At 48.3% G+C, this 19,659-nt stretch overlaps 1 protein-coding gene across 8 annotated transcripts in view; it reads left to right on the forward strand.

Annotated features, from left to right (window-relative positions):
- The first annotated feature begins 17,710 nt into the window (after positions 1-17,710).
- The window catches only part of KAZN (kazrin, periplakin interacting protein), an 847,756-nt gene continuing 845,807 nt past the window's right edge, over positions 17,711-19,659 (forward strand). For 4 of the 8 annotated variants that reach the window (XM_063942933.1, XM_063942929.1, XM_063942930.1 and 1 more), the window contains exon 1: positions 17,862-18,165. In XM_063942933.1, coding sequence (XP_063799003.1) covers positions 17,997-18,165 — 169 coding nt within the window. In that variant the 5' untranslated portion in view covers positions 17,862-17,996. Of the gene's footprint in view, positions 17,831-17,861; positions 18,166-19,659 lie in introns of those variants that run through there. The other 4 variants (XM_063942926.1, XM_063942927.1, XM_063942931.1 and 1 more) reach the window with 3 other exon arrangements.

Below are 19,659 nucleotides of genomic sequence, written 5' to 3' on the forward strand. Positions count from 1 at the left end.
AGTCCCCTCAAATTCCAGGTGAGTCCAAAAATATACACAAAAAAAACACATTACAAATATTTTTAATACATACAAACACACACAGTAATCTTATTAGATTAGCCTTTACGCTGATTTAAGAAAATGCTTTTGACATGGCCAACCCTTTATAAATTACAAATAAAGTTTAGGATTATTCTGTCCGTACATTTGTAGCAAACACTAGCATATTGTGCAAAAGTATACTACCAAATGTGAATTTAATGTTTGCACACAGAATAATATTGGGACCTTGAGTAAATATTTAAATATAACATTTTAAAATTTAGTTTAGTATAGCCATCACAGATGTACTGTAATATACTAACCAAGTTATTTACCGTATATTCCCGAGTATAAGCCGACTTTTTCAGCACTCAAGTCAGTGGGAAGGAGGGACACGAAGGGCACAGCGCACGCCTCTCCTGTGTCCCTCCTGCGTCTCCGGCGGCAGCGGTGGGTCTATTAAATGAAGTACCTGTTCCTGAGCTCTGATTGGCTCACGAACCGGCACTTCATTTAGCAGACCCGCCGCCGGAGACGCAGGAGGGACACAGGAGAGGCGCGCGCGCTGTACCCTCCGTGTCCCTCCTTCACAAGACAGCGGGGGAGCGGGGAGGGTAAGTTGTAGCTGGCACTGGGGGAGCATATCTAGCACTTAGGGGGGGGGGGGGCATATGTGGCACTGAAGGGGCATATCTGGCAGTATGAGGGCATATCTGGCACTGTGGGGAAATATCTCGCAGTATGGGGGAATATCGGGCACTATGAGGGCATATCTGGCAGTATGAGGGCATATCTGGAAGTATGAGGGCATATCTGGCAATATGAGGGCATATCTGGCAGTATGAGGGCTGTGTACGGCTAGAGCTGCATTTCCCACCCTAGCCTGGGGGTTTAACCCTATATCTGCAGATATACGCAACTAAGATCTCCGTATAATCTGACTATTATTATGTAGTAATATTATTCACTCGGTGTGCATTAGGGAACACAGTTTTTTTCCTACCCAGAATTACCCCTCCCCTTTTAGCACCTGAGTGACATTACAATCTGATTGAGCAGCTTTCCATTTTGTGTATTGTATATAGAGAGGCATAAATGGGTCAGCATTAGGAGGGATTGCTGACTCCAGAAGTGCCATAGGGGAAGCCAGGGGTATCCCCAGGTAAGCTGGCTCTCAGATGCTGTAGGTGCCATTACCATGTGGCCTTACACTGGGAATTTAACCCAGATATATTTGTAATTATTTATGGGGTGGGTGTGGGGTGCGGTGGCCCCTGTGTCGGTATGGCTGGGCTGCTTCAGGTCGGCACACCCTAACACTTTATTAACACTTATTATTTTTCCTATCACTTTGTATATATTATTTTAATCACACCACTTACATAGCACTTCTGTGCTTCTTATTAACCCCTATTAATTTTCACCTGTGTGCTGACCTGGGGTGGCCGACCTGTGCCGACATCGTGGGGTCCTGCACCCCAGGCCCATACCTAGTATTAGGGACCCCCAGTGACGGAGAAGCCTTGTCGATCGGCCTGGGGGCTTAACCCTATATCTGCAGATATACGCAACTAAGATCTCCGTATAATCTGACTATTATTATGTAGTAATATTATTCACTCGGTGTGCATTAGGGAACACAGTTTTTTTCCTACCCAGAATTACCCCTCCCCTTTTAGCACCTGAGTGACATTACAATCTGATTGAGTAGCTTTCCATTTTGTGTATTGTATATAGAGAGGCCTAAATGGGTCAGCATTAGGAGGGATTGCTGACTCCAGAAGTGCCATAGGGGAAGCCAGGGGTATCCCCAGGTAAGCTGGCTCTCAGATGCTGTAGGTGCCATTACCATGTGGCCTTACACTGGGAATTTAACCCAGATATATTTGTAATTATTTATGGGGTGGGTGTGGGGTGCGGTGGCCCCTGTGTCGGTATGGCTGGGCTGCTTCAGGTCGGCACACCCTAACACTTTATTAACACTTATTATTTTTCCTATCACATTGTATATATTATTTTAATCACACCACTTACATAGCACTTCTGTGCTTCTTATTAACCCCTATTAATTTTCACCTGTGTGCTGACCTGGGGTGGCCGACCTGTGCCGACATCGTGGGGTCCTGCACCCCAGGCCCATACCTAGTATTAGGGACCCCCCAGTGACGGAGAAGCCTTGTCGATCGGCCTGGGGGCTTAACCCTATATCTGCAGATATACGCAACTAAGATCTCCGTATAATCTGACTATTATTATGTAGTAATATTATTCACTCGGTGTGCATTAGGGAACACAGTTTTTTTCCTACCCAGAATTACCCCTCCCCTTTTAGCACCTGAGTGACATTACAATCTGATTGAGCAGCTTTCCATTTTGTGTATTGTATATAGAGAGGCATAAATGGGTCAGCATTAGGAGGGATTGCTGACTCCAGAAGTGCCATAGGGGAAGCCAGAGGTATCCCCAGGTAAGCTGGCTCTCAGATGCTGTAGGTGCCATTACCATGTGGCCTTACACTGGGAATTTAACCCAGATATATTTGTAATTATTTATGGGGTGGGTGTGGGGTGCGGTGGCCCCTGTGTCGGTATGGCTGGGCTGCTTCAGGTCGGCACACCCTAACACTTTATTAACACTTATTATTTTTCCTATCACTTTGTATATATTATTTTAATCACACCACTTACATAGCACTTCTGTGCTTCTTATTAACCCCTATTAATTTTCACCTGTGTGCTGACCTGGGGTGGCCGACCTGTGCCGACATCGTGGGGTCCTGCACCCCAGGCCCATACCTAGTATTAGGGACCCCCAGTGACGGAGAAGCCTTGTCGATCGGCCTGGGGGCTTAACCCTATATCTGCAGATATACGCAACTAAGATCTCCGTATAATCTGACTATTATTATGTAGTAATATTATTCACTCGGTGTGCATTAGGGAACACAGTTTTTTTCCTACCTAGATTAGCCTTTACGCTGATTTAAGAAAATGCTTTTGACATGGCCAACCCTTTATAAATTACAAATAAAGTTTAGGATTATTCTGTCCGTACATTTGTAGCAAAGACTAGCATATTGTGCAAAAGTATACTACCAAATGTGAATTTAATGTTTGCACACAGAATAATATTGGGACCTTGAGTAAATATTTAAATACAGGTTGAGTATCCCTTATCCAAAATGCTTGGGACCAGAGGTATTTTGGATATGGGATTTTTCCGTATTTTGGAATAATTGCATACCATAATAAGATATCATGGTGATGGGACCTAAATCTAAGCACAGAATACATTTATGTTTTATATGCACCTTATACACACAGCCTGAAGGTCATTTTAGCCAATATTTTTTATAATTTTTGTGCATTAAATAAAGTGTGTCTACATTTACACAATTCATTTATGTTTCATATACACCTTATATACACAGTCTGAAGGTCATTTAATACAATATTTTTAATAACTGTGTGTATTAAACAAAGTTTGTGTACATTGAGCCATCAGAAAACAAAAGTTTCTCTATCTCACTCTTGCTCAAAAAAGTCCGTATTTCGGAATATTCCGTATTTCGGATATTTGGATATGGGATACTCAACCTGTATAACATTTTAAAATTTAGTTTAGTATAGCCATCACAGATGTACTGTAATATACTAACCAAGTTATTTACCGTATATACCCGAGTATAAGCCGACTTTTTCAGCACTTTTGTTTGTGCTGAAAAAGCCCCCTCGGCTTATACTCAAGTCAGTGGGAAGGAGGGACACGAAGGGCACAGCGCACGCCTCTCCTGTGTCCCTCCTGCGTCTCCGGCGGCAGCGGTGGGTCTATTAAATGAAGTACCTGTTCCTGAGATCTGATTGGCTCACGAACCGGCACTTCATTTAGCAGACCCGCCGCCGGAGACGCAGGAGGGACACAGGAGAGGCGCGCGCTGTGCCCTCCGTGTCCCTCCTTCACAAGACAGCGGGGGAGCGGGGAGGGTAAGTTGTAGCTGGCACTGGGGGAGCATATCTAGCACTTAGGGGGGGGGGGGCATATGTGGCACTGAAGGGGCATATCTGGCAGTATGAGGGCATATCTGGCACTGTGGGGAAATATCTCGCAGTATGGGGGAATATCGGGCACTATGAGGGCATATCTGGCAGTATGAGGGCATATCTGGCAGTATGAGGGCATATCTGGCAGTATGAGGGCTGTGTACGGCTAGAGCTGCATTTCCCACCCTAGGCTTATACTCGAGTCAATAAGTTTTCCCAGGTTTTTGTGGTAAAATTAGGTGCCTCGGCTTATATTCGGGTCGACTTATACTCGAGTATATACGGGTAGTCAGAATCACACTAAACCAGGGTTTGAACTTACAAATGTCACTTGACATTATGTTTAGGCTTAAGGTTGTGAAGCTTAATATATTGAGACAAAATAACAAGAATAGCAGGCCATAATGCAGTGGTATCCAAACTTTATGTAATCACGGTGCCCTAGAGTTTTCTAAATTTAAACATGGCACCCCTAGCCAAACAAAAACTTATTGTTACATTTTGCAAGAAAACTTAAAATAAGTAGATTGTGTTTATATGACATCCTTAGCCTCAATTGTGTGTTGTGTGAAAATATTTACTTCTGTTTGTCCCCATATTTTATGACTGACAGCTACTAGCACTAGTTTAGCTTATTATATTGAGCAAAAAATAAATAAATATTTGGTCATGGACCACCAACCCATGGCACACCTGCAAGTGTCCCGAGACACCACAGGGAGCCACGGCTCACAGTTTGAGAAACACTGGCATAATAGGTAGGCAAAATTTCTGCTTATGTAGGTATGGACTTGAAACAAAATAAAATTTCACTTGTTGGTGTTGTTTAAAAAAATATGTACAAAAGAAAATTAATACAAAACCAAAAAAACTAAAATATGATTCCATTCATACACACACACACAGATCAAGGCAACATGACCCCTGCACACCAGTTAGATGTAATGGAGGAAACTTATGTCCTTAACCTGCAGCCGGTAGACCTGACAACACCAAGCACGCCACCTATGGCTGGTCCTCCGCCTCCAACTACTCCACCACCACAATTGAGCACAGCCACACCACCGCCACAAAACACATTCCAGGCATTTTGTGACAGCTGGACAACCCAGCAACCACAACATATGGAGTGTCTTCGCAGACAGACCCAGCTGCTGTCAAGTCTTCCATATTATCTCCCCAGATTAAGTCTCACTATGTGCAGACAAAATTCTGAACTCAGCAGAATTGCCACATGCATGGAACAAATGCGGGCTGATACCAGCAACATGATGCTCACCATGGCCAGGATTATGGACGACCAAATGAGGCAACATCAGAACTACCTAAATCTCCTTGATTCAAACAATCGACTATGTGAAAGTCTAGGCAGAATAATAGAAAATAACAAGGCATCAAACATCCAACTGAATGCTACATTAAGCAACCTCAGCCACAATATTGCCAACCTACACAACCAACAACCCAGCATAAGCTCTGAAACCACAACACCGTTAACTACGCCTATTTCATCCCCAGTTAGAAGATAAAGAAGAAGAGCTAATGTCCCTGGCCCCGACTCTGATGGATCTAAGGGCCACACCAAAAAAGAATTTAAAGCAGCAACAAGTGTTGGGTTGTTAGGGGGGTAAAGTTTATCTGTGTTTCTATTTTATATTTTTGAATATTTTCTATATATGGAAAGCCGACACAACCTTAGGAACTGTGGACGAGTCCTAAGTTCCGCCCTGTCCTCATGGAAGATCAGATAGGGGCTTTTACAAGATAAAGCCCCCAATTCCGACACGCATTGTGCAGAAGCCAAGGCCAACAAGGTGACCGCCTTCCACGTGAGAAACTTGAGATCAGCCTCCTGTAGAGGCTCAAACCAAGCAGATTGCAGGAACTGCAACACCACATCAAAATCCCGTGCCATAGGCACCATAAAGGAAGGCTGGATGTGCAGAACCCCTTTCAAAAAGGTCTGAACCTCAGGAAGAACAACAAATTGTTTTTGGAAGAAGATGGACAAAGCCAAGATCTGGACCTTGATGGAGCCCAATCTCAGTCCCATATCCACCCCTGCTTGCAGGAAAAGTAGGAAAACGTCCAAGTTGAAACTCCACCGCAGGAAACTTCTTGGCCTCACACCAAGTAACATATTTCTTCCAAATGCGATGGTAATGTTTAGATGTTACCCCTTTCCTGGCCTGTATCAGGGTAGGAAAAACCTCACTTGGGATACCTTTCTGAGCTAAGATCTGGCATTCAACCGCCATGCCATCAAATGTAGCTGCGGTAAGTCTTGATAAGCGAACAGCCCCTGCAGAAGCAGTTCCTCCCAAAGAGGTAAAGGCCGTGGATCTTCCAGCAGAAGATCCAGAAGGTCCGCGTACCAAGCCCTCCTTGGCCAGTCCGAGCAATGAAGATTGCCAGAACCTTTGTTCTTCTCACGAGTTGAAGAACCCTTGGTATCAGAGGAAGTGGAGGGAAAACATACACTGACTTGAACACCCACGGAGTTACCAGTGCGTCCACCGCCACTGCCTGTGGGTCTCTTGACCTGGAACAGTACCTACATAGCTTCTTGTTGAGGCGGGAGGCCATCATGTCTATGTGAGGAACCCCCCACCAACCGGTTACCTCCTCGAACACCTCCGGATGGAAGCCTCACTCTCCTGGATGGAGATCGTGTCTGCTGAGGAAGTTTGCCTCCCACTTGTCAACGCCCGGAATGAAGATTGTCGACATCGCCACCGCGTGCCTTTCTGCCCAGATGAGGATTTTTGACACCTCTTCGTTCCGCCTTGTCAGTTTATGTAGGCCAGTGTGGTCATGTTGTCCGACTGCACCTGAACAGCCCGATCCTGTAGAAGGTGTGCTGCTTGCAGAAGGGAGTTGTACACGGCCCTGAGTTCCAGGATGTTTATTGGGAGAAGTGATTCTTGATCCGACCATCATCCCTGAAAGGTTTCCCCCAGAGCGACATCTCCCCAACCTCTTAGACTTGCATCTGTGGTTAAATGGATACAGTCTTGAATTCCAAACCTTCGCCCTTCCAGAAGGTGCGGAAGTTGTAGCCACCAGAGGAGTTAAATCCTGGCTTTCGGAGACAGGCGTATACTCTTGTGCATGTGTAGGTGAGAGCCCGACCACTGGTCCAAGAGGTCCAGCTGAAAAGGTTGAGAATGAAACCTGCCATACTGCAGAGCCTCGTAGGTGGCAACCATCTTCCCCAGAAGGCGTATACATTGATGAACCGATACCCGGGTAGGTTTTAGGACATCCCGGACCATTGTTTGAATCACCAATGCTTTCTCCACCGGGAGAAATACCCTCCGCACTTCCGTGTCGAGGATCATTCCCAGGAAAGACAGCCACCTTGTCGGCTCCAGATGAGACTTTGGAAGGTTCGGGATCCAACCGTGCTTCCTGAGCAGCTGTGTCGTGAGCGCGATGGACCGCAACAGCCTCTTCCTGGATGATGCCTTGATCAGGAGATCGTCCAGATATGGAATTATGTTCACCCCCTGTTTGCGGAGGAGAACCATCATCTCCGCTATCACCTTGGTGAAGATCCTCGGTGCTGTGGAGAGGCCAAACGGCAGCGCCTGGAACGGATAGTGATCGTCCAACAGTGCAAACCTGAGATATGCTTGATGCGGCGACCAAATGGGAATGTGGAGGTAAGCATCCTTGATGTCCAGAGACACCAGGAACTCCCCCTCCATTAGTCCTGAGATGACAGCTCTCAGAGATTCCATTTTGAATTTGAACTCCCTGAGATAAGGGTTCAAAGACTTTAAGTTTAGAATATGCTATTGACTAATAACCCTTGTTCCACTGCTGAAGTGGGACCGGAACAATGACCTCTGACACCACCAATTTTCTGATGGCCTCCAGAAGAATTGTCCTGTCTGCCAGCAGGGCTGGCAAGCCTGACTTGAAAAAATGGTGAGGTGGGGATCTTGACACTCCAGTCTGTACCCTCTGGACACTATATCCAGGACCAGACCCGACGACACCCAGACATGGATGAACTGCCGGAGTCTTGCCCCCACCTGACCCTCCTCCAGGACTAGCTGTCCACCGTCATGCGGAGGACTTAGGGGTATCAGAAGCGGGCTCCTGGGTCTTAGGAACCTGCGGGAGCAGGTTTCTTTCCTTTGGCACCCCTGAAGAAGGTGTTCGAAGGCTTGTTCTTTCTAGGCCTCGCGGGCTGAAAGGACTGTAACGTGGCTGATGCAAAAGGCATCTTCGTAGCCGGTGCAGCTGAGGGGAGAAAAAGAGACTTACCAGCGGTAGCCGTGGCAATCCACGCATCCCCAAAGAGAGCCTGACCTTTGTATGGTAGGCCCTCCACACTCTTGTTGGATTCCGCGTCCGCAGACCAGTTGCGCAGCCAAAGACCCCTACGAGCCGAGACGGACATGGAGGAGAACCCCGCAGCCATGGAACCCAGGTCCTTCATAGAATCCACCAGGAGCCCTGCAGAATCCTGAATATTACATAAAAATAAATCGTCACCTTTATCCAGCGTAGTCGATTCCTCCTGCAGAGTGATTGACCACCTGGCAATAGCTTTAGCAATCCAAGCACAGGCTATAGTAGGCCGCAATATAGCCCCTGAAGCCGTGTAAATGGGTTTCAGCGTAGCATCCACCTTGCGATCTGCCGGGTCCTTTAACGCGGAAGATCCCGGGACAGGTAACACCACCTGTTTGGACAGCCTGGAGACAGAGGCGTCGACTATCGGTGGGGACTCCCATTTCTTCCTATCTTCCTCAGGAAAGGGAAAAGCAACCAAGACTCTCTTGGGAATCTGGAATTTATTTTCCGGAGTTTCCCAGGCCTTTTCAAAGATAGCATTTAATTCTTTGGATGTCAGGAAGATGAGGGGGGGCTTCTTATTATCTGTAAAGAAGGCCTCCTCCACCTGTTCCGGAGCTGTGTCCGAAATGTGTTAAACATACCTAACATCCTCAATCATAAACTGCACCCCCTTGGCAAGTGATGCTGACCCCCTAAACACATCCCCGTAACCGTCTGCAGCGTCAGAGTCGGTGTCCGTGTCATCCTGCATAATTGCAAGTGCACGTTTGTGAGAATGTACCACAGGGGACCCCGAGGAGCCAGTATCAGACCATACAACCATAGAGGACTGGAGGACCTGAGTGACATGGTCAGTCCAAGCAACTCTATCAGAAATCTGAGAAATAGTCCCCCTCAGAGAGACTAACCATTCAGGCTCTCTAGCTGGGATAAGTGCTAAAATAGTGCAATCCTGATTACATGGTATGGAGTCTTCCTGGGAAGACAAATCCTCTGCAGCATATGAAACAGTGTCCCTAGACATGTTGTCACACACCCACCAAACACACAGGGTGCTGGGCAGACAAAGTTTCCCCCCCAAGAATGGCAGAGAGACACAGAGATTGGAGCCAACCCACACACAGCGCTGAGTATAGGGAGACCCTAAACCCGCGCTGCCTGTGTCCCTTAATAGGTGACACAGCCTTTACACAGCCTCCCTTCCCTTCTACAACCCCCTGGTACTGTACAGATAGCTGGAGTCGCTCTGGAGGGACCTGTGTATCCACTGGCAGTGAGCTGCAGCCAGGAAAATGGCGCTGAACGCTGCTGGGTCCTCTCTGAGGAGAAGCTCCGCCCCCTCAATGGCACTGTCTTCCTGCTCTTTGAAAGATTATACTGGCCGGAGGATTTTGTGCTGGCCTGGATACACAGACTTTTTCTAAGAGAACTCTGTAGAGCTCCCCTAGCTGTGACGGGCTCCTCCGGGCACATTTTCTAAACTGAGTCTGGGAGGAGGGGCATAGAGGGAGGAGCCAGCCCACACTATTAAACTCTTAAAGTGCCAATGGCTCCTGGTGGACCTGTCTATACCCCATGGTACTAATATGGACCCAATCATCCTCTAGGACGTAAGAGAAATGCTATCTATTCTTCAACGAGTGCCCCAACAAAGAGTCTTTCTTCTCTTTCCTCTCTATATGAATTGTTCTAATTCACCGACTCTGGGTTCACCACCGACCAGGTAAATAACTGTGGATCACAGTATCATTACCGGGCACTGATATGAATAGCAACCCTAAATGTCTGTCTAGCTGAGCTACAGGAGTGGATGAGTACCAGTTGGCTGCGACTGAACCCAGGCAAAACAGAGGTCTTTATGATAGGACCACAACATCAAAGGACAAGACTGCAGCATAGCCAACCAACTGAACTTACACTTGAGGATTCAAAATTACAAACCATTGATCGTGTGCGGAACCTTGGCGTTTTCTTGGATGCTGGCTTGACATTTAAACATCAGATATCAGCCACAATCAAATCCTCATTCTTTCACCTGAGAAACATAGCCAGAATCAAGCACTTAATTCCCTCAGATGATCTGCCAAAAGTCATACATGCATTTGTATCATCTCGATTAGACTACTGTAATGCACTCTACCTTGGTCTCCCACCAAAAGAATTGCACCGCTTACAGCTGGTGCAAAACTCAGCTGCCAGGCTGTTAACCAACCAGCCCCGTTCTAGCCACATTACACCAATCCTCTGCTCCCTTCATTGGCTGCCTGTAAGATGGCGAATCATATTCAAGATTGGCTGAGTTTCAAAGCACTACATGACCAGGGACCCAGGTACCTGAAGCAGTTTCTGATCCCATACTGCCCACTCGATTACTGCGATCTGTAGATGAAGGACTTTTAGCAGTACCTAGAATCTCCCATAATTCATTTGGGAATCTAGCTTTTGGTCATGCGGCTCCGACTCTATGGAACTCACTTCCCCGCACAGTGCGAGAGGCCCCAACTATAGAATACTTAAAAAATAGACTCTAGACTTTCCTGTTTCTCAAGCATTTCCATGATTTTCCTTTAGTATCTACATGTGTCTGTATTTTATGAAAAGCTGTTCTGTACTTCATTGTTTCTGTACTATATTATGCTATGTATCTGTTAAGCGCCTTGAGTCCTACTGGAGAAAGAGCGCTATATAAATAAAATAATTATGTTTATCATTATCTGTTATTGGTATCAGGACTTCTGCTCTGATTTGGAACAATAGTTCACTATTTACCCCTGTGCGAAACCAAGCAGTGGCGGAACTACCGCCAGAGCAAGCAGTGCCTTGCACTGGGGCCCGCCACTGTCCTTGGGCCCAAAGCAGCGCGGCATGTAATGAGTCAAATTGACTCATTACATGCCGTTGTGTGCTGCGGGCCACCGCTGCTCACAGCACACAGTCGCCCGCCGAGGAGAGGAGCGCACCGTCCACGGGGAGAAGGAGGACTCAGGATCCGCAGCACCGCAATGTAATTGGTGGAGGCGCTGCTGCTGTCCCTCTCCTTCACCATAGGCTGCCCTCCGTCGCTGTGAAGCACATCCCAGCATTCGAAGCGGCAGAGGACAGCCTATGGTGAAGGACAGGGACAGCTGCAGCAGCGCCTCCACCAATTACATTGCGCTGCTTCGGCTCCCTCCTCCCCCTCTTTTCTCCTCCTCCTTTGCCCGGGATCTCTGCCAGAAGAAGCTGCATCGACGAGCCCGACTATCAGTATACCGTAAGTATAATCTATTCTTTTATCTTTTGTCTGCCTTAATGTGTAAAAAGGGGGACGCTGTCTGATGTAATGTGTAAAAAGGAGGATGCGGTCTGCCATTATGTGTATAAAGGGGGACGCGGTCAGCCGTAATGTGTAAAATGGGTACGGTGTCTCCCGTTATGTGTAAAAAGGGGGACGCTATCTGTCGTAATATGTAAAAAGGAGACGCTGTCTGCTGTTATGTGTAAAAAGGGGACGCTGTCTGCCGTTATGTGTAAAAAGGAGGATGCTGTCTGCCACTATGTGCATAAAGGGGGACACTGTCAGCCGTAATGTGTAAAATGGGGACGCTGTCTGCTGTTATGTGTAAAAAGGGGGACGCTGTCTGTTGGAATGTGTAAAAAGGAGACGCTGTCTGCCGTTATGTGTAAAAAGGGGGACGCTGTCTGCCGTAATGTGTAAAAAGGGGACGCTATCTGCCGTAATGTGTAAAATGGGGACGCTATCTGCCGTAATGTGTAAAATGGGGACGCTGTCTGCCGTAATGTGTAAAAGGGGAATCTGTCCGCCGTAAGGTGTAAAAGGGGCTCTACCTCGTGTAGTGGTGCTACTGTGCGGTGTAATTTGAATAATATAGACTACTGTGCAACGTTATATGAACTGGTATTATTTTGTGGCCACACCCCTTCCCACGAAGCCACGCCCCTATATTTTTGCACACGCCTACGGTGCGCACTGCCCCTGTTTTACACGGAGGGGGGGGGGGGTAGCTCTGATGCCGTTTCTTGCACACAGTGCTAAAATGTCTAATTACGACACTGTTGATAGGTATCCATTTCTCTGGCCCTGAGCAGGTCCCCCTCACTAGATCCTCTTCAGGGGTGAGGGGTGGACTTGGATGGGATGAGGGGGGGGGGGGCAAAGCATTTTGTCGCCCCTGGGCCCACCACTCGCTAGTTCCGCCACTGGAACCAACATCCCCCTTTTGTCTATGCTGCTGTCCCCCTCAGACCACAATCACATTTTGTGAAGGAGGTGGTCCTGATGGTCCCCTCGAACATGATTCCACCAGACATCAGTTTGACCACACTTTAACACTTACACCCTGCTCCCCTTCTGGGTTACCTCATAATGCAACATGGCTGCAAACAAATTCTGGGGAGAACACTTGTCTCCCCAGTCGCCCACTGCTTCTCCATAGTTACCCTTTGCCTCTCCCCATCACCCACTAGCTCTTCTTTTCATTCTCTGCCTCTTCCAGCCACGTCTACCTGTCATAACATGCTTCTCCGTCATCCACACAGGGCCGGATCTAGACCTTGTGGCACCCAGGAAGAAAGTTTCCTTTGGCACTTACCCCGACAGGTAAAACAGGTTTAGTGCGCACAGTAAAAAAATAGGGGCGTGGCCCCTGTAGTTGTGCTCCCAGTAGAGATGCCCCCCGTAGCACCACTTACAAACACAAAAACAAAAAAAATTCTCACCAGCACCGCTCCTGCTTCCAAACTGCTGCTGCTCTGTCTCCGGCTGCCGCCAGCTCCTCTCTATGGGAGAGACGCAGTGGCGTAACTAGAAATTTTTCTCCCCCAAGCCAAAAAATCCTTCGGCGCCCCCCCCCCCCCCCATACCCCCCATAATTGGCACTAGCAAAGGTAGAAAAATGCGCGCGCCGGCAAAAAGGGTGTGTGGCTTTGTCGGAATGGGCGTGGCTTTGCGTGGGGGGCGTGGCATTGCAGGAAAAGACTACCTTATACCCCAGTTTTGCAACCTGCACGCCCAGACGTTGGCCACCACAGGAAAGAAAAATAATCCTGATTCATGCCCCTTACATTATTTGTCATTTTTCCTCCTTATAGTAATGCCCAGTATACATTATTCCACATACTGCAATGGCCCTTAGACATTATTCCACACACAATAATGCACATGACACAATATGCACACACCGTAATGCCCCAGACACATTATGCCACACACCGTAATGCCTGTGACACATTATGACAGGAATCGCAATGCCCGTTATACATTATGCTACACACTGCAATGCCCCTGATACATTATAGCACATACAATGTCTGTGACACAGTATGACACACACCACAATGATCCTGAGACATTATACCACATACCACAATGCCCATGATATAGTATACAACACACCGTAATGCCTGATACATTATGACACACACCGTAATGCCCATTACACAATAAGTTCTACAGTAAGGCTTCTAATTACTTTTAAATTACCTGCTCGTTGCCAGGGGTTTCATGCTCTTGGTTCCATGCACGGTGCCAGGGGTTTTCATGCTCAGGGTGTCATGCTCGTTGCCAGGGGTTTCATGCACTGGGTGTCATGCTCGTTGCTAGGGGGTAGTGCTTGTTGCTAGGGCCATGCTCCCAGTGCCACATATGCCCCCAGTGCCAGATATTCCCCCACAGTGCCAGGTATGTGCCCCTAGTGCCAGATATTCCCCCACAGTGCCAGGTACAGGCCCCCAGTGCCACATATACCCCCCCCCAGTGCCACATATGCCCCCTCAGTGCCTGCTCCCCCCAGTGCCAAATAGTACCCCACAGTGCCACATATGCCCCCTCAGTGCCTGCTCCCCCCAGTGCCAAATATTCCCCCACAGTGCCAGGTATATGCCCCCAGTGCCAGATCTGCCCCCACAGTGCCAGGTATATGCCCCCAGTGCCAGATCTGCCCCCACAGTGCCAGGTATATGCCCCCAGTGCCAGATCTGCCCCCACAGTGCCAGGTATATGCCCCCAGTGCCAGATCTTCCCCCCACAGTGCCAGGTATATGCCCCCAGTGCCAGATCTGCCCCCACAGTGCCAGGTATATGCCCCCAGTGCCAGATCTGCCCCCACAGTGCCAGGTATATGCCCCCAGTGCCAGATCTGCCCCCACAGTGCCAGGTATATGCCCCCAGTGCCAGATCTTCCCCCCACAGTGCCAGGTATATGCCCCCAGTGCCAGATCTGGCCCCCACAGTGCCAGGTATATGCCCCCAGTGCCAGATCTTCCCCCCCACAGTGCCAGGTATATGCCCCCAGTGCCAGATCTGCCCCCCACAGTGCCAGGTATATGCCCCCAGTGCCAGATCTGCCCCCCCACAGTGCCAGGTATATGCCCCCAGTGCCAGATCTGCCCCCCACAGTGCCAGGTATATGCCCCCAGTGCCAGATCTGCCCCCCACAGTGCCAGGTATATGCCCCCAGTGCCAGATCTGCCCCCCACAGTGCCAGGTATATGCCCCCAGTGCCAGATCTGCCCCCCACAGTGCCAGGTATATGCCCCAAGTGCCAGATCTTCCCCCCACAGTGCCAGGTATATGCCCCAAGTGCCTGCTCCCCCCCCCATGTGTTGGAGGGACACGGAGCGCATCGCGCGTCTCTCCTGCGTCCCTCCTGGCTCTCCCCCCCCCGCCCCCGGCTGGTCTAATAAAGGAAGTGCCGGTTCGTGAGCCAATCAGAGCTCACGAACGGCACTTCCTTAGACCGGCCGGAGGAGAGCCAGGGAGGGACACAGGAGAGACGCGCGATGTGCGTTCCGTGTCCCTCCAACACAGCAGGGAGGGAGAGGAGACCGCAGGTTGACATGCGGACGCTCGTCCGCATGTCAATCTGTTCTAAGTCAGTGGCGCCCCCGCAGCCCCTCGCCCCCAAGCCACCGCGAGGACTGCGGGGGCAGTAGTTACGCCACTGGAGAGACGTCATGACGTTTCTCTCATAGCAGCGCCGCACAGACACTAGAGGTCAATTATGACCTCTAGTGTCTGTCTGAAAATGGAGCCAGCTGCAGCGGGCACCCACACTTCCCATGGCGCTTGCTGCAGCCGGAGTGCGGGATGCGGGTCCCCTTGCCACCTGTCTCTCCAAGCATCTCTACCTGTCCCCCACTCAGAGCCGGCCCTGACCAATATGATGCCCTAGGCAAGATTTTGGCAGATGCCCCCTTGCACCGCTGCTAATTCCGCCTCCCCTTTCCTAGCACCATCTCCCCTCACCTATAGCAGTCCTCATTTTGGTTCTCCTACCGCCTATATTTTAAATAGGAACAGTGCGCACATTTGGCGCACAGCTCAAAAAGCTGTGTTCTTGCTGGGAAGGGCCATGGCCACACAATAGCACCCCAATTCAAATTACGCCACACAGTAGAACAACTTTATTCACATTTTATCATGCGATAGTGTCCCTTATTCACATTACATCACACAGTAGTACCACTTTACCTTATTCCTCACAGTAGTGCCTCTTATTCACATTACATCACACTGAATTGCTACTTATTCGCATTACACCACACCATATTGCTCTTTATTCACATTAGACCACACAGTAGTGTCCTTTCTATACGTTACGCCACACAGTAGAGCACCTTATACACATAATGCCACACATTAGTAATGCATTTATAAACAATACGACACAGTAATGCCTCTAACACATATGCCACACATTATTAATGTCCTTATAAACATAATGCATCTTGCACATCATGCCAACCTTTATTAATGCTCTTATACACATAATGCCCTTTACAAATATACCGAACACTACTGCACAACCAACGCACCCGCACAAAAAACACTCACATGGCCGGTAACACTGTGACCTCTGCCTATGCATGGATACAGATGAGTCTTCATACATCTTGCCTCAATATGCCATGCAGCAGGAGTTACCTGGTGTGAGTCAGCTGGCAGCTATGCTAACGTCAGGTGCCTTTTTGACAAAAATGCATCTTATTTGCATTACTTTGTGGCTAGGATGCACTAGCAGCTTTTAACAGTTTCTGCTGATTAAAATGATATGCAGCATGCCTATATTCTGTTTGCGACTGTGGCTGTATCTGCATACAAAATGCTATGTTACAGAGATATCCCGGAATGCACTGTAACGTAGCATTTCATATGCAGATACAGCCGCAGTCACACACAGAATATAGGCATGCTGCATATCATTTTAATCAGCAGAAGCTGCTTGTGCCCCATGCCATACCAAATGCCCTAGGCACTTGCCTAGTTTGCCTATGCCTAGGGCTGGCTCTGCCTCCACTGACTCCTAAGTCACCACCTCCCTCACAGTCACCCACAGCCTCTCCTCAGTCATCCACTGCCTTTCCCTGTAGGGTGGAGGAGGGGTTTCCAGAGCATATTTTTGCACCTGCGACCATCACTCGCAATTCTGCCACTGAGCTAAAGCATTATTATAGGGCATAAAATTAATAACTGCTGCAGAGAGGTGACTTTCTCGAATCATTGGGACAGGGGCCCCTTGAATAAGTTGCTACTGGCCCCATAAAGTCCTGGTTACGCTCCTGTCTGTACGGGTAGCTCATTCGCAAACGGCATCCGGACTCCAGGTCGACAACAAAAAGGTCAACACACCTTAGGTCGACGTCAATTGGTCGACACACCTTAGGTAGACATGGAAAAGGGTCGACATGAGTTTTTCACGATTTTTTTCTTTTTTTGAACCTTTTCATACTTAACGATCCACGTGGACTTCGATTGGAACGGTAATCTGTGCCGAGCGAAGCGAAGGCACCATGCCCGAAGCATGGCGAGCGAAGCGGTGCACTAATTGGGGTTCCCGGTCACTCTACGAAGAAAACGACACAAAAAACCCATTAAAAACTCATGTCGACCTTTTCCATGTCGACATTGTTCCTGTGGACCTTTTGTCCATGACGACCTAAGGTGTGTCGACCAATAGGCGTCGACATAAGGCGTGTCGACCTTTTTGTTGTCGACCCTGAGTCCCAGACCCTTCGCAAACACTATAGGTGCAGCAATGTACCAATGGTGGCGCTCTAATGCATAGGCACTGTAGGTGCAACAATGTCTCTGTATATAAATATTTAAATTAGTTCCCCGGCTCCCACCGGTCTAGCCTGGGAAATTGTTCGTCTCGGGAACTCAGCATCGAATAAATTATGAACCGGGAAAACGAAGCCAAGATCTGCGCTCACGAGTTTGTATCTGTGATTAACAAGGGAAGTGGGAGCTACCATAACTGAGTCACAAAGAGTGTCCGGGGAGACTCGTATTGCCGGCAACATTACAGTCCTGTAAGGTTATGCCGCATACACGTGAAAATATGTCTTATAGGGCTGGTGTAAACTTGAGTGTACATAGGATCCGCTCGGCTACGGTCTAGGTATGAAACGCAACGAGAGCACAGAAAGGACACCTTTGGTTAAGCAGTCTGGTGGTAGGTTCCATTTAAAGAGTGCATGTCATGCGCGCTGTTTCCTTTGGAGAGGAGGGTCTGTGTCGCCTATAGCGTTGATGTTTCAGCGCTTGTCCACAGCTCTGGCTCTCACCTCAGTCACCATGCGGCTGTCTGCCTCCTCTCTCCTCAGGCCGATATCCTTCAAATGATGGAGGATTACAAGCAACTGGCCCTGCGGCTAGATGGGGAAATCCAGTCTGCCAGTCAGGAGGCGACGAACCTGCGCTCTGAGCTGTCGGCAACCAACCGAAGACTGACCGATCTGAAGAGCGCAGACCCCTGTGTCATGGAGAACAATCAGCACAATACTCAAGGTAAGGACCCCCAGTGTGACGGCTGCAACTCCTGTACCGTGCACATCAATAACCATGATGCCCACAGCGGGCACTGCAATGCCATGGTCTCCAGGTGCTCCCAACTTTATGCAATTACTGTCTCCTTACGTGTTTACGTGCGACACATACACAAATGGTATTTTATTAGCTTATTTCTTTTGTGGCCACCCCGAAATAAGAAGAAAAAAAAGTGTGTTTGTGTATATCTATCTATCTTTATTTTTTCCCCATTAGGTTCATGAGTAGATGTAACAATCTAAGAATACCTCTTTAAATTGGCAAAATACAATGTAACGCTATATTATATTGCTTCCCCTATAGACTCCCCACCTGTCTGATAAGTCTGCAGAGATTTGCTTGGTTAGTTTTATATGTGATCAGTATATCACTGTATTTCACTAGGCACTGAGATTGAGTTCACTGAGAATGTAATTATAATGGCCTATCAATGCAAACTGCAATTATACAAGTGTGATCTCAGCCTTGGGAATGCTTGTGTCCCCCTCCCCCAGCTGGCCATTCTTATAAGGTAGACGCTAGCTGTATGTTGCATTTGTAAACCAAGTCTGACTGTTGCAGCCGGTCATTCTGTCGTTTGTTTTGGATCCCAGTTGACAGTTTACTCGGTGACACTGTTTATCTTCTGTCTCAGGAAAGGGATGGTGATTTATTTGTGACTCTAATATTTAATTTGAGGCAGCATTTAAGACTGGATATACTGGCATAAATCCACATTTCTAGAATACGAAATCTTATTTTAATTTTCACTGAGCAAACCTCCTGTTCTATTAATTGTAATGGTGGAACTGTGTGCTATTATATACTGTTATACCACCACAAACCGTTTACTAAGCTGTCCTACAGACCCTGGAAATAATGTTACTGAAAACTGGTACAGTGACTTAATAACACATCATCATCACCACCACAGTTGTAATTAATAATTTCTCTGACGTCCTAGCGGATGCTGGGAACTCCGTAAGGACCATGGGGAATAGCTGCTCCGCAGGAGACTGGGCACAAAAAGTAAAAGCTTTAGACTAGCTGGTGTGCACTGGCTCCTCCCCCTATGACCCTCCTCCAAGCCTCAGTTAGATTTTTGTGCCCGAACGAGAAGGGTGCAAGCTAGGTGGCTCTCCTGAGCTGCTTAGAAGTAAAAGTTTAAATAGGTTTTTTTATTTTCAGTGAGTCCTGCTGGCAACAGGCTCACTGCATCGTGGGACTAAGGGGAGAAGAAGCGAACTCACCTGACTGCAGAGTGGATTGGGCTTCTTGGCTACTGGACATTAGCTCCAGAGGGACGATCACAGGTTCAGCCTGGATGGGTCCCGGAGCCACGCCGCCGGCCCCCTTACAGAGCCAGAAGAGCGAAGAGGTCCGGAGAAAGCGGCGGCAGAAGACGTTCCTGTCTTCAAATAAGGTAGCGCACAGCACTGCAGCTGTGCGCCATTGCTCTCAGCACACTTCACACTC

Source organism: Pseudophryne corroboree, chromosome 10, assembly GCF_028390025.1.
Source record: "Pseudophryne corroboree isolate aPseCor3 chromosome 10, aPseCor3.hap2, whole genome shotgun sequence".
Taxonomy (NCBI): Eukaryota; Metazoa; Chordata; class Amphibia; order Anura; family Myobatrachidae; genus Pseudophryne; species Pseudophryne corroboree.